Source organism: Athene cunicularia, assembly GCF_003259725.1.
Source record: "Athene cunicularia isolate RWA chromosome 2 unlocalized genomic scaffold, athCun1 chr2_part1, whole genome shotgun sequence".
Classification (NCBI taxonomy): domain Eukaryota; kingdom Metazoa; phylum Chordata; class Aves; order Strigiformes; family Strigidae; genus Athene; species Athene cunicularia.
In genome coordinates, this window is record NW_020799095.1 from 57,343,292 (window position 1) to 57,356,665 (window position 13,374).

The 13,374-nt window shown below is 40.1% G+C and overlaps 1 protein-coding gene across 2 annotated transcripts in view; it reads left to right on the forward strand.

Annotated features, from left to right (window-relative positions):
* JARID2 (jumonji and AT-rich interaction domain containing 2) overlaps window positions 1–13,374 on the forward strand; it is a 123,988-nt gene that overhangs the window by 78,018 nt on the left and 32,596 nt on the right. For both annotated transcript variants that reach the window (XM_026842421.1, XM_026842423.1), the window contains exon 5: window positions 5,957–6,186. In XM_026842421.1, coding sequence (XP_026698222.1) covers window positions 5,957–6,186 — 230 coding nt within the window. The remainder of the gene's footprint in view (window positions 1–5,956; window positions 6,187–13,374) is intronic.

Below are 13,374 nucleotides of genomic sequence, written 5' to 3' on the forward strand. Positions count from 1 at the left end.
GGTTCATGCTGTGTTTTGTTAACATGGTCCGATAAAACTGCTCTGCATGCCTTTTGCCTGAAATGATCAGGGGAGAAAATTGTAGAGAGGCCTTTTTTCTTGGGGCTCAAATTTCAAAACAGATCTGGCAGTAGTGCGTGGTGAGCAGGCATTGCTAGAAATACTATACACTGGTTTAGTACCGTCTTCCTCACTTACCAGAAATACAGAAGAATGTTTTGCTTCTCAATTTGCAATGGATAATTTAACAGGGTAATTTCCTTACATGTGTAGTAACAAAGATGATGCAGGCAAAGATCATAGATAGGTTTTTTTCTTATTTCAGGATATAGTTCAATGCAGTGTTTGTATATCTTGGGCTTAAATGGTATATCTTTTACATACTTTACTGTTCGAGTGTGTTGTGAGAAAATGCTATTTGTGGTTGCAATTCTTTATTTAGTTTTGTTTTTAACTAAATTTTATATTTGTGGGTGGGTATATAAGACAGAGTCTTAGGCTCATGCATCCTTTTTAGTGAAATTAATCCTGAAGAGACAAACGTTCAGAAGAAAAATATTTTTTTGCATCCAACTAAAATGCAGAATGAGAAAATTTCAGGCAGTGCTACAATAGTTAATGGGTAGGCAATTATTTTGGTGATTTACAGCCTTTTGTTGAAATAGCATGGAACCAGTAATTGTTGCAATAAACATTTTTGCACATTTAATTTTTCTGCAAAAATATGTAACATGAAAATTACCCGGTTTGCAATAATTTACATATTTAAATATGCAAATCAGGCACAACACATTTGAGGATTTGTGGATTTTCAGTAGCTAGATGTATGACCTGTGGAGAAGAATAGGGGAGCTGGAAGTTGCTCAAAAAAAATTAAATTGTTATCCTGGTGAGAGACTCATGATAACAGATAGACACTTCTTGTATGGACTTGCTGCTTAGCAAGTGACCCTTTTGATGTTGTTTGTGTCGTAATGGTTAGGTGAGAGTAATGAATTTGTGCTAAGACGAGACACTTGGTATTGAATTTTTGCAAACGGTGGTGTGGTGTCTCATACCAATAATGCTCCTCTCAGTGGCCCAATATATTCCTGTGCGCACGTAAAGTTTTGAGCTGTGTTATTGGTAGCATCAAAAAGAAATTCAGTGTTAACTGCCACAGTTCTCCTGTTTGACTTCTGTTAGCATGCAACTATGAAAATTTTGTTTCAGAGTTGTCCACTGACAAATTGGGTTAGGACTGAAGAAGTGCGGTAACAGTGGTACCACGTTTTCCTATGAAGTTGTGATGTCCTCTTCTCTTGAAGTATGCCTTTGCCACTGACCTGAGTAGGTAGATTATGTTGGGGGGCTCCAGAGGACAGCTTCTATCTCTGGAAATGGTTTATAGAAGTCTGAACATACCCGACACTTAAGGAAAACAATCAGCAGTATTAAAATACTCTGTTTTATGGAAGTAGATCATTGTTTTAGTTTCTCCGGGAGGGGAAAAGAATTATTGCCTGGGTCCTTTAAGGCAGTTTGAGAGCCACATAAATGTTTTCACAGTGACTTAAAACTGAATTAAAGCCAGAGCAAGAATGTTTTTGTACAGTAACGGATACTTAATGCCAGAAAGTTGATTAATATTACATCTCTTCCCAAACATGATCTATGTAACAACATGAGGTTTGCATTGGAATAGCTGGCTTGGGTTCACAACATTGGCAAGGCTCCCTTTTCTCCTTCTAAAAACAAAACTTCTCTCTTTCACTCTTCCCTCTTTGTTTTGGATAGTTTTATGTATGCGCAATCACTTGGTTTACGCAGCACGAGCTCTGCAACATGTGGCATATGTGTATGTTCCATGCCTTCATCTTCCAGATACTGGCATAAAGCAGAAGGGTTCATACATCAGTATTCTGCTGTCCCTGCAGTGGACTCCCTTGTTATCTCAAGTATGAAGTGTATCTGGTGCAGGAGTGTTCTCCAGGAGGGCTTGGGAGAGAAAGCTTTGTCCATGGACTCAGCAGCTGGCTGAACCCAGTCCAGTAATTCTAATGCTTCCACAGTGAAAGCCTGGTTATTGTACATATTATAAATTGGCTTCTGAATGACTGACTGGATGTCACCTATAAAATATTTGCGTGCAAATTAATTTCTAGGAATACTTCAGAAAATTGCTGAAAACACAATAAATGTTTATCGCTCACTACAGTGTCAATTCCTGTAGTAAATGCTTAGTTAATCTGTAGTAATTGAGCACATCTGTGGCTTTACTTCATCAAAAATTTTGTAGCCATCTTTATAACTGCATCTAGTACACACACAGTTTGTACAGTTTGCGTTAGTTTGCGTAGGGATTCTTTATTGCAGTTTCAAATGAGATACCCCAAAGTCCCTGTATGGGATTCTGGGTGACTGGTGGTGCCCAGGCTCCAGTTCCCCCGATGCAGAGAGCACTGTGATGCATCTGTGGGGATCATGCCTGCCATAAGGTTTTGCTCTGCTGCCATAAAGTATATTAGTGGTTTAAAAACCCCCAGTGCTTGTGAGTTTTGAATGCAGTGGTTCACGTTTTTTGCATTTGATCATCACTGCTAACCAAAAGACCCACAAGTATTTCACCCTGGGACTCTTATTGTTTCAGTTTAATAATAATTGCTTTGGAGGACATGGCATTTTGAGAACAAGCATTCAGATAGACACAGATAAAAGAAAAATCCATTTATTCTATTTGAAATGTCTGAACACTAATCATTTACTTGCACTTTTAATTATTTGTTAGTAGTGCTCTTACCCTTAACTAAAAGCTGTTCTGGAAATACAGAGCTGATTAAGCTGGCGTAAAATAATCATAATTCAAGACTACAAAAGATTTCTGCTTTAATAATGTGAGTTTCACCACTCATGTGGGTTGAGCTTTTTTTTTTTTTTCCATCTTTCCATTTTTTAATGAACTTATTGCTTCAGGGATGAAACCTTTATTGACTACCCTTTCACCAGGAAAAAAAGTAACTGGCAGTGGAACATTAGATATTGCTCATGTCACAGTTATCTCTAGGATGGGAGATTGTAGCTGGGACATACCTGTATCTGGGCTTAGTAAAGCATAAGGAACACCTTTTCTGAATGCCTCGGAAATATTGAAGAGCTGGCAGACATGAAGGAGAATGAAATTTGCTGCATAACAAGACACAAAAGAGTTAGTAGTCATTGTATTGTTAAATCAAAATCAAATTTTGTCCCAGCAATTTTTAATGCAGAGTTTTGGAGGGTTTTGGGGTTTTATTGTTTTCTTTCCTTTGAGAAGTGGGTGTTTCTGTCTGTGTTATTTATCAGTTACTCTTCAACAATGAGATTTCTTGGGGGTCTTTTTGGTCTTTCCTTGTGACTTCACCTTTTCACTAAACTGTCCTACTAGCTATTAGGGTCAGAGCTTAATCCTGTATTGTATTACACTTACTTATCGTCTAAATAACTTCTCCACTTCTACTCAAATGGGAATGCTTGGCTTGTGCTAGTGTTTTGTAATTAATCAAGTTAATGTTTTGATACTTGTTCACATAATATGTTGATGAATTTTGCAGATCTTACTATCGCATAAAGGTTTTTATACCTGTCTAGCTGGATGTAACAATATTCTAGGTGTTGGAAGAAACAAACACTGATTTTTATAGAAACTGATACCATCTACTGTTTAACTAGAGACAGCTTGACTAGGAGTGTTTTGAATCCACGTCTCTCCCTTTTTATTGTGTTTCCAGGCTTTAAGCTTTTTAAGCTTTTCTTGTGAGACAGAACATTTTTTCTCTCCCATTTCTCTCTTCCCCCTTTCAAGAATCTTACAAATTAAGACAAAAGATAATTACTCAGAGAGTAAAACTGGCAGGGTTCCCACGACACTTAAAATTAATGAGCTGTTGCATATAAAATATACCTTGTCTCATGTTCACTGTTGGTTGGGGTTTTTTGGGGGGTGAACCATAAAAGTGCACAATTTGGCTTCTTGGCTGTGTTTTCTGTTTTAGTAATTTTCAGTTTATAGAGTGGCAACTGAATACAGAAAACTAATCTCTCTGACTTAACATTTCCGTATGAGCAGATCAGTATACCCTCCAAAGGAAAAATATCACTCGTAGTGATGAAATACGTATTAACAAAGCTGCCATAGGTTGTTTGTGCTATGTCTTATTAAAAATAAATAGTTGTGCTTCATGTGTCTGTAGCGCCTTACATCTGATGTGAGAACTCCTTACAAAGGAGGATAAATGTATTGTCATGAACTCCCCGAGAGGGGTTGGCAATTATTATCAGTTCCATCACTGGAAATGAGACATGGAGGTTACACGACTTTCACTGAAATCACTGAGAAATCTTTGCCTGGCTGGGGCAGCTCCTAAGCTCAGGAGTGTTGAAGCCACAGGGGAATTTGTGGTGACTTCTCTGCCGATGGCTTTTCTCTTGTTCTTACTTGATTTATGCAAGAGAGAAAGAAGAGAGCAGGAAGAACAATTGCAATTTTTTGCTTTTTACATAATCTGCCCCAACACTTATGACTAACTGAATATGATAAGTGACCCAAATAACAAATTTATAGCTTGCTGGAATTTTGGCTTTTGGAGGTGCAGTGGGAAGGTACATAGCTGGTTGGGAAGGTTTGGAGGTAGGTGTCTACTCAGAAGCAGCTTAGTTGCCCCTTTTCCATTCAGCAGGATTGTTGGTTGTTTATTATTGCTACTTTTAACTGCTGCTACTGCTGTAATACTACGGGACATCTGTAGTATCCAAACTTCACAGTTTAGATAAAAAGATATGTATTGTGGGTATATCATGTTTAGTGACAAAAGGCGGCTTCCAAACAATAACTTAGTTCATTTAGTTAATATGCCCAAACAGATGGGGTGTGTGTTGTGTGTAATAAAGACAACTTTTAGATACTTGTGCTATTAAGTATTTATTAATTTTTAAATTTACATTCTTTCCTAAACCATGCCAAAAAAGGCAGGAGTAAAAACCAAGTGTAGATGAGGAGAGAAGGCAGGAGGGCACTTGCCATTGTGGGTGTGGGATTACAAGCCTTGTGGACCTCTGTCAAGTGCTTCACTGAAGAGGGGGCAGCGCTGACATAAATTCACCACATTTTTGATAAACAAACAAACAGAGAAATGTGACATGGATTTTTTTTTAACCTCAGCTTTTCATGTTCCCTGACAACAAAAGAGCAGTGACTACTCTTAAATAAATTCAGCAGAGACGCAGGAACAAAACTTGCTGAGATAGACTTGCATACGTTTGCATAATATTTATTGTACCAAAAAATATGGTTTCTGTTCTGCTCTTTCTTATCCCTTCACTTCAGCAGAAGGCTAGGGAACTCAGCATAGGTCCCAGCATTACTTTATATAACATGCTCCAAAATGGTTTTAGTATTTTCCTTTCTTTGCAGTAGTACCTTTTCCTATTTGCAGCTTGTCTGCTATAGGCAAACTGCTCTCAGTTTGGTTCAGCAGTTTGGATACTGATGAAAACAAAACATGCTTTTCCATGGAACATCTTTCTTTTACGTTAATGTAAAAATAAATCCTTTTAATGTTTAGGTTATGTTTAGAATTCCCTTGCTGCAACAGCAAAAAGTTAATTAAAACTGTCATAAATAAAAATCAAACTGAAAAGTCTAAATTTAGGTCAATCAAAACAGTAATATACCTTGTATGTTTTAATTTGGATATTGAAGATAATGTGTGTTAACAAGCAAAGTAAAGACTTTAGTAAATCTGTTCATATAAAGAGATATGCAAAATAGTGCTTCTATGTCTGTATTGATTTTACTTTAGATATAAGGAGACACTCGCTAAATACCCAACACTGACAGCAGAGAAAGTTGGATTGTTTTGAATGAGGGGTTTGGTCTTGTATGGGATTTTTTTCTTTCTTTTTTTTCTTCCTTAAGAGTCTGATTTTTTTCTCTGCTCAGTTTTCAATGGGTCCAGCAAATCATCGAAGGAGAAAGAACCTGCTCAGAAACACAAAAGCAAAGAGGCCACACCAGGGAAGGAGAGGAACAGCGAACATAAGGCTGAGAGCCGAAAAGACCAGTCTGCTGCTAATCACCATCCTACTACAAACACTGGCTCCTCTACGAAAGGGCTCACCGCTAACAACCACCACACTCTTCATAGATCGGCTCAGGACTTAAGGAAACAGGTAATGATTTGTACTCTACTGTGGACACATGGGAAATACAGGTTTCCTTCTAAGGTGCTGGCTCCATTTTCCACTGCCTGGCATAGAGCAAACATGGCACTACTTAAAAGCATGCTCTGGAGACAGCAGGGAGTTAATTTTCAGTGAAAGAGAGAGAGGGAGAGAAAGAAGGAAAAGTGATATATGCATGGGAAGTCAGTATGATAAAGCATGCTTTACAACCCTGTCTTTATATTATCCTGTGTATACATATGAAAGAGTAAAGTTCACATTGCAATTTATTAAACCTTTCTGACTGGCACTCTTGTTGGCTTCGCTGCTGACAGTGCCAAGGTTCGCAGCACGTGGAAGAATGAACTTCTTTTGTGTATGGCTGGTCTGCTCGGGTTATCTTAGAGGCTCACTTGGCGTTGCAGAGAAGCTGACATTATGCTCAGGTGTCTTGTGTTGCACATGGACAACACAGACCTCAGAGTCCTGGAAACACATTTTGCCTGATGCATGAAGAAGGTGCTCCAGGATATTGCCTCTTTCACAGTGGACATACCAGGTGGGGAGAAGTTCAGACTTTTATGTTACCTGGCTGAAAACTAGTAAAAAGTTTCAGCAAGAGGTTTGTCTCAGCCTGACTTGGTTTAGGGTGTGGAAGTTTAGCAGAACCAACCTTTTGGTGCTTGTGACTGGCATTTTGGCAGCATGCATCTCCATCTATTTTTCATGATTTGATCAAAGGACTCCTAAAATAGCAACTGTCAAGTTTTTATAAAGGACTTTAAAAGTCTCCATTCAGTGTACTTAATTCAGTCTGGGGCTGGGTTAGCAGGTTACCTGGGTACCTGCACTAGGGCAATGAAGTACAGACATATTGCTGCACTTAGGCCTCCCCGCCCACGCCCCCCCTTTGTGGTTAATTCTCAACAGGCCAATTAGAGACAGTCTTTATTTGCTGGCATCAAAAGGATTTTCTTCTAAGTAGGCTGGTCTGGACTTCAGTGGAGCTGGAATTACCATCTTGTAGAGCCATCAAGGCCTTAAATGGCACCTCTCAGTCACAGGCTTGGAAATTAAAAATGGCAAAAAGAAAAACAGTAGTGCTTTTCCCCAGAAAATCTTTCATGCCCCGTGCTTCAGTGATGTTTAGCTTCTGCCTTCTGAAATTCGTCCGCTGGATTCGTATTACTCTCTAAATCAAATTTGAGATCCTTAAGGCTATCTGTGGTATATTTCTCTGTACCTCTGTAGGACTTGCATTCTTTATTCCCCTATAGCAAATTTTGCTTATCTAGTCCTCAGCTTGAATGCCTGCCTTCTTTTGCATCCTTTCGGCTTTCTTTTTTGTGACTACCAGCATCCTGTGGTCCTTGCTGTGACATGCTGTGGCAAGCTCTTCATGTTTAGCAAGTTTCCCAAAATGTAAGGATGTACTTCATACTTCATTATTTTAACTCACTGGAATACTTGTGTGAAATGATTTAAAGTTGATCATCAAGGGATAAATGGCCAAAATTATTGAGAAAGTTAGCTACTGTCACTTGTGAAGGTAGTTCTGAGAAGGAAAAAGACAGATGTAGAAGAATTTTGTTCACAATCCAAGTGGGTTTTGCTTGATAGCGTATTAGATGTTTTCAGTTGTGCTACACAAAATTGAGAGAAATTCTAAAGCAATGCAGTAGAGCCAGCAGTCATACCACACAGATGTCTCGGAGTGTGGTCCTCAAACTTCAGAAAATAAGGGGGCTGTAAGCAGAGATGATGTTGAGGGTTTTTTTGTGTTGGTGTTTGTTTTTTTTTTTTTTTTAAAAGGTTTGATATTTTTTCTTCTGCAACCCACAGTAACATGAGTACTTTTTTACCGATTTTAATGAAAATGTGACTATAACTAATTAAAGGTGGATTATGCATTTTGCTTGACTGCAAAATCTTAGACTTACCAGTTATGTGACATTGCTAGATTTCCTGCCTTTGCCGTGAGTCTGTTGACTTTTTCAGTATTCTCCAAAAGGAGAGTTGTTTTCCCAGGGTGCCAGCCACATGTGCCTCCTCCCTCCAAGTATATTTTTGCTCCTTGTTCACATGCATTTTCATGTTTTATTTATGTGTGTGTTTTTGTTTTCTTCAGTCTGACAGCAAATAAAGGCAGAACACTAGAAATTATATTATTTTTTCCCCCTCTCTCTCTTTCTTTCTTTCTTTCTTTCTTTCTTTCTTTCTTTCTTTCTTTCTTTCTTTCTGTCCTTTTCTTGGTGTGCCCTTGCATTTGTCACGTGTTCCTTCTCTCTCTTTATTCCTCCCTTGCTGTCTTCCCAAATCCCCTACTTCAGAGGGGTTGTGGGCAAAGCAAATATAGTTCAATAGAGCCCCCTCTTGGCCTAATATGGTAATTTAGCTCTGCAAAACTCATATTGACACAGAAGTATTTTTATGAATGAATTCGAAATCAGTTGTGTAACTTGAATTTGTTTGGGACTGAAACTGTTGTTGGTATTGCTAATGTTGCTGTTATAACTGTGATTGTTATCTGACAAGTTCGTTGTTGGCTTTATTTTGTGTGCGTGTGTGTGTGTAGGCTGGATCCTAAGTGCTATGCAGAGGTGTGTATGTAGACATTCAAATCCAAAACCAAATTGCTGCGAGGCTATGTCCTGGCCCCATTTACTTTCTCAAAGACCACAAAATTTAAAATCTGTTGTACTGCCTTTTACTGCAAGCCCAGGTGTTCAGTAAAGTGGAGAAAAGAGTGGTCTGAAGACAAATACATGTCAGCAAAACTAAGATACCTGGAAAGCAAAGATAAGACTATTCACGTCCCTAGTTTCACCTTTAGCTCAAGACTTTGAGTTATGTAAGGCTAATGTCAGTCACTTTATTACTACAAGGTGACCCACTCTGGATGAGGGAAAGGCTGTGGTTGTTATCTACCTAGACTTCAGTAAAGCCTCTGGTACCATTTCCCACAGCATTCTCCTGGAGAAACTGGCTTCTTATGGCTTGGATGGGTGTACTCTTCACTGGGTAAAAAACTGGCTGAATGGCCAGTCCCAGAGAGTTGTGAATGAAGTTAAATCCAGTTGGTGGATGGTGACAAGTGGTGTTCCCAAGGGCTCAGTATCGGGGCCAATTCTGTTTAATATTTTTATCAATGATCTGGATGAGGGGATCAAATATACCTTCAGAAAGTTTGCAGATGACACCACGTTGCGCAAGAGTGTTGATCTGCTTGAGGGTAGGAAGGTTCCACAGAGGGATCTGGACAGGCTAGAGCGATGGGCCAAGGCCAACTGTATGAGGTTCAACAAGACCGTGTGTTGGGTCCTGCATTTGGGTGACAACAGCCCTGCACAGTGCTACAGGCTTGGGAAACAGTGGCTGGAAAGCTGCCTGGTGGAAAAGGACCTGGAGGTGTTGCTCAACAGCCAGCTGAATATGAGCCAGCAGTGTGCCCACCTGGTCAAGAAGGTCAATAGCATCCTGGCTTGTATCAAAAGCAGTGTGGCCAGCAGGACTAGGGAAGTGATTGTCCCCCTGCACTCAGCACTGGTGGGGCCACACCTTGAATGCTATGTTCAGGCAACCAAGCTGGTGAAGGGTCTGGAGCACAAGTGTTATGAGGAGCAGCTGAGGCAACTGGGGTTGTTTAGTGTGAAGAAAAGGAGGTTGAGGGGAGACCTGATCACTCTCTGCAACTACCTGAAAGGAAGTTGTGGTGAGGTGGGTGTCAGTCTTTTCTCCAAGAGGAAATGGCTTCAAGTTGTGCCAGGGGAGGTTCAGAGTGAATATTGGGAAAAATTGCTTCATCAAAAAGGTTATCAAGCATTGGAACAGGCTGCCCAGGGAAGTGTTTGAGTCACCACCTCTGGAGGTATTTAAAAGACATATAGATGTGGCATTTAGGGACATGGTTCGGTGGTGGAGTTGGCAACGTTAGCTTTACAGTTGAACTTGACCTTAAAGGTCTTTTCCAACTTAAACGATTCTATGATTCTATTTGAATTAAATTTACTCCTTTCTTACATGCTTAGTGTAAGCACTGCCTCAGGATGGACCTGTGGCATAGACACCCATTTGACGAGTACTTGCGCACCTGGCCAGTTTTTTAGGCTGACTCTGTGTGTGTATGTTTGGGTTGGGGGGAGACATATCAACAGCAGAAAGGTAAGAAAATGCCTACCCCGATTCCATGTTTCTTTTAGTTCCAATCATCTGATGGGTCCTCAGAGACAAGTACAGACTAGGAACGTGCAGGTGATGATGGACCAGCCAGAATTTCACATCTGTCAATGTGAAATCCTGAATCTCTACCTGTTGCTTTGATGGTGGGCTTGTGACCGTGTTTGTTACACTTGTTTCCAGCGGGAAGATGTTTGTTGCAGCCTGTTCCTGTTTGAAGCATGGTCTGTTCTGGTCTATCTAATACTGCTATATATTAAATGTTATGCAGTCCTCTCTGAAAACACTTCAGATACCTGTGGGCGTTTGGGAGGGGAAGAGGGAGAAGCATTTGGAAACCATCATGTTGTGTCTGCTCTAGGAAGATGAGGGAGAAGCATTTGGAAACCATCACATTGTGTCTGCTTTAGAAAGATAATGGTCACAGGGAAGTTTTCAGCAGTGTTTCTCTTTTGTGGGGTCTCCTCAGTTAGCAACCAGAAAGAAATAAGTGAATTCCTTATGATATTCTCACAGCCAAGTGTTCTCTGCTTCAGGACCTGTTCATCATTGACCTAACTTCACTAAGTTTTTATTCAAACTCAAAATAGCATGCTTATAATCGAGGACTGGAGGTTAGATAGCCAAAGCTTTATGTACCTGTTCAGTTCGGGATTTGGCCCTGAGAGATCTAAGCTTTTGTTGTGTGGAGGTATTCTAACAACTCTAAACAGTTGTGGTAAGTTTCTATTTTCTTGGTGAAATCAGTTTTCCATAATTTCGTATCTTGGCAGTTTTAATCCTGGCCTAAAGCTGATGGTGCTGATGGCATATTTTCCTTTGAAGAGGAGGAGCTGTCAGGGTCTTGCCTTTCTCCATGAGCACTTTCTCCATGATTGTGTTTTGTTCTCAGGCCCTGTGTCACCACCCCTTGTTGAAGGAGTGCCCTGGATAGCCCTTCAGACTTCTGGTCGCAAATTTTTCAGGAAAAATCATAGGAAGTCTGGAGTGACAAGGTACCTCCATACAGCCTGACTGCGCACTCTGAGGTGTTGTCTTGACTGTACCTGATGGCACAGTAATATCGCTATAGCGTCCTTGAAACCTTCTGGAAAATCTCGTGTAGAGGAGACTCCACAACATCCATTGACAGCTTCTTTCAGCATTTTCCTGTTCTACTAATGAGCGAGATTTCCTAGTTGTGCCTCAGATCATTGTTGTACACAGTTACAGGTTTTTTTTTTTTTCTCCTGCTTTTCCCCGTGAACATGGAAAGAGCATTTACTGTCTCTTTTCAGAGGACCTCCTTATGCATCGGAAGACCATTACAGAGTTGTCCCATAGTCGCCCCTTTCAGACTAAATAAGCCCAGCTCCCTTGGCTTTTCAGTAAAGATCATATTTTCCAAATACCTGAGCACTCTGTGCTCTTTTAAACTTGCTCTGCTGTCTAAATTTTTCTCACAGTGTCAGCCCAGTGCTGGGTCCAGCCCTGCTTAGGAAAACCTGTGCTCCCATCCCTTACTTTTGGCATTCTTAATAATAGGTGTCAGGAAGAGATCTGTGTGTTTTGAACTACTGTCACATTTTGCAGCTCATTGTGGTCCCCAAATGTTATTCCTCCCCTACATGATTTGTCCTTCCTAAAAGTAGCACTTCCTCATATTGTAGAAATGTCATGAAAGTTCTTTAAGATTGCCTTTGATTTTGACCTTGTCTCCAGAGTGCTTACAGCCTCTTCCAGGTTTGTGTCACAGGCAAATTTTATGATAATCCCAAGTTATCGGTGGAAGTACTTGGTAGAACCAAGGCCAAGACAAGTCCCTGCAGAAAGTTACCTGAAATGCCCTCTCAGGGTGACAGTGAACTATGAGTGATAATTTGTCCTGAGGATAACTTTATTTAATCCCTTGTGAAGCCACTTTAGAGTAATTATGTCTAGGACTTGTCTCAGGAGCCTGTTTGATGGAATGTCATGTGGCACAGTGACTGGAGCCCTACTGAAGCAGAGGTGCTTCTTTGCCTGCTCAGCTAGGTGTCTGTCAGAAGATGATTAAATTAGCTTGATGTGCTATTTTGGCAAAACTCGTGTGTGTGTTTTTATGATTTTTTTCTTAACATTATCTTATAATTTGTGTGTTTACAAATTAACTGTTTTATTATTTGTTCCAGAATGATTTTAGGGTTTGAAGTTAGGTAGACTCTGCCTGCTCTCAACTTATTTCCAGGAGCCATGTCCTAAGTCCATCTAGGTACATTTTAGCTTACCGGGGTCACCTTCCTAGGTCTTGCTGAAACTGGTTACGTTATATATCTGGTAAATATTCAGTCAAGTGGTACTTTTGGTGAAGGCTAATGCAAAAGAAGAACAAATGCTTTAGCCAAACTGTTGCATTTGTTTTCCTTCCTTGTGCGGTGGTTGATCTCTGCTGTTCTTTGTTGTCTTTTTAAGGTATTTATACAATTTTTTTCTGGTTTATGTCCCTTGCTAACTGAAGTTTCTTTAGCTTCTTGGTCTTTCTGGCTTCACCCATGCTTGCTTTTGCTGTTCCTGTATAGTTGCCCTTAGACACAATTGTGTTTCGACTCTTTACTGTGACTCTCTTCTAATTTTCCAGTCATTAGAGAACTTTGTGAACAGCCATAATGGCCTGTGCTTTGTGCCGTTCTTCTGAGTGGGAATTGCTTTGGTTTGAGTTTTTTGCAGGTGGGTTTTTGTTGTTGTTTTTTGTTTGCACTTTTTTTTAAAGTCTGTTGTCCTTTTTCTACTGTTGCCACATCTTAGAATTGAAAACTCATTTCATGATCACTGTCACCCAGATTACCTTCCCCTTCCAGTTCTCAATCAATTTTTCTCTATTAGTCTAGATTGAATCAGTAATCGATGTTTCTGGCTATTTATAAAGCCAGAGATATTCAACACTTGTTCTGACTGCTGCAGGCAAGAGGCAGTGTCTCGGCAGCCCTCCACTCAGGTCTGCTCTGTCGCATGAAAAAGTGCTGTAAAAGTCAAATCCAGGCCTCCATTTCAAATGCAGAGTGC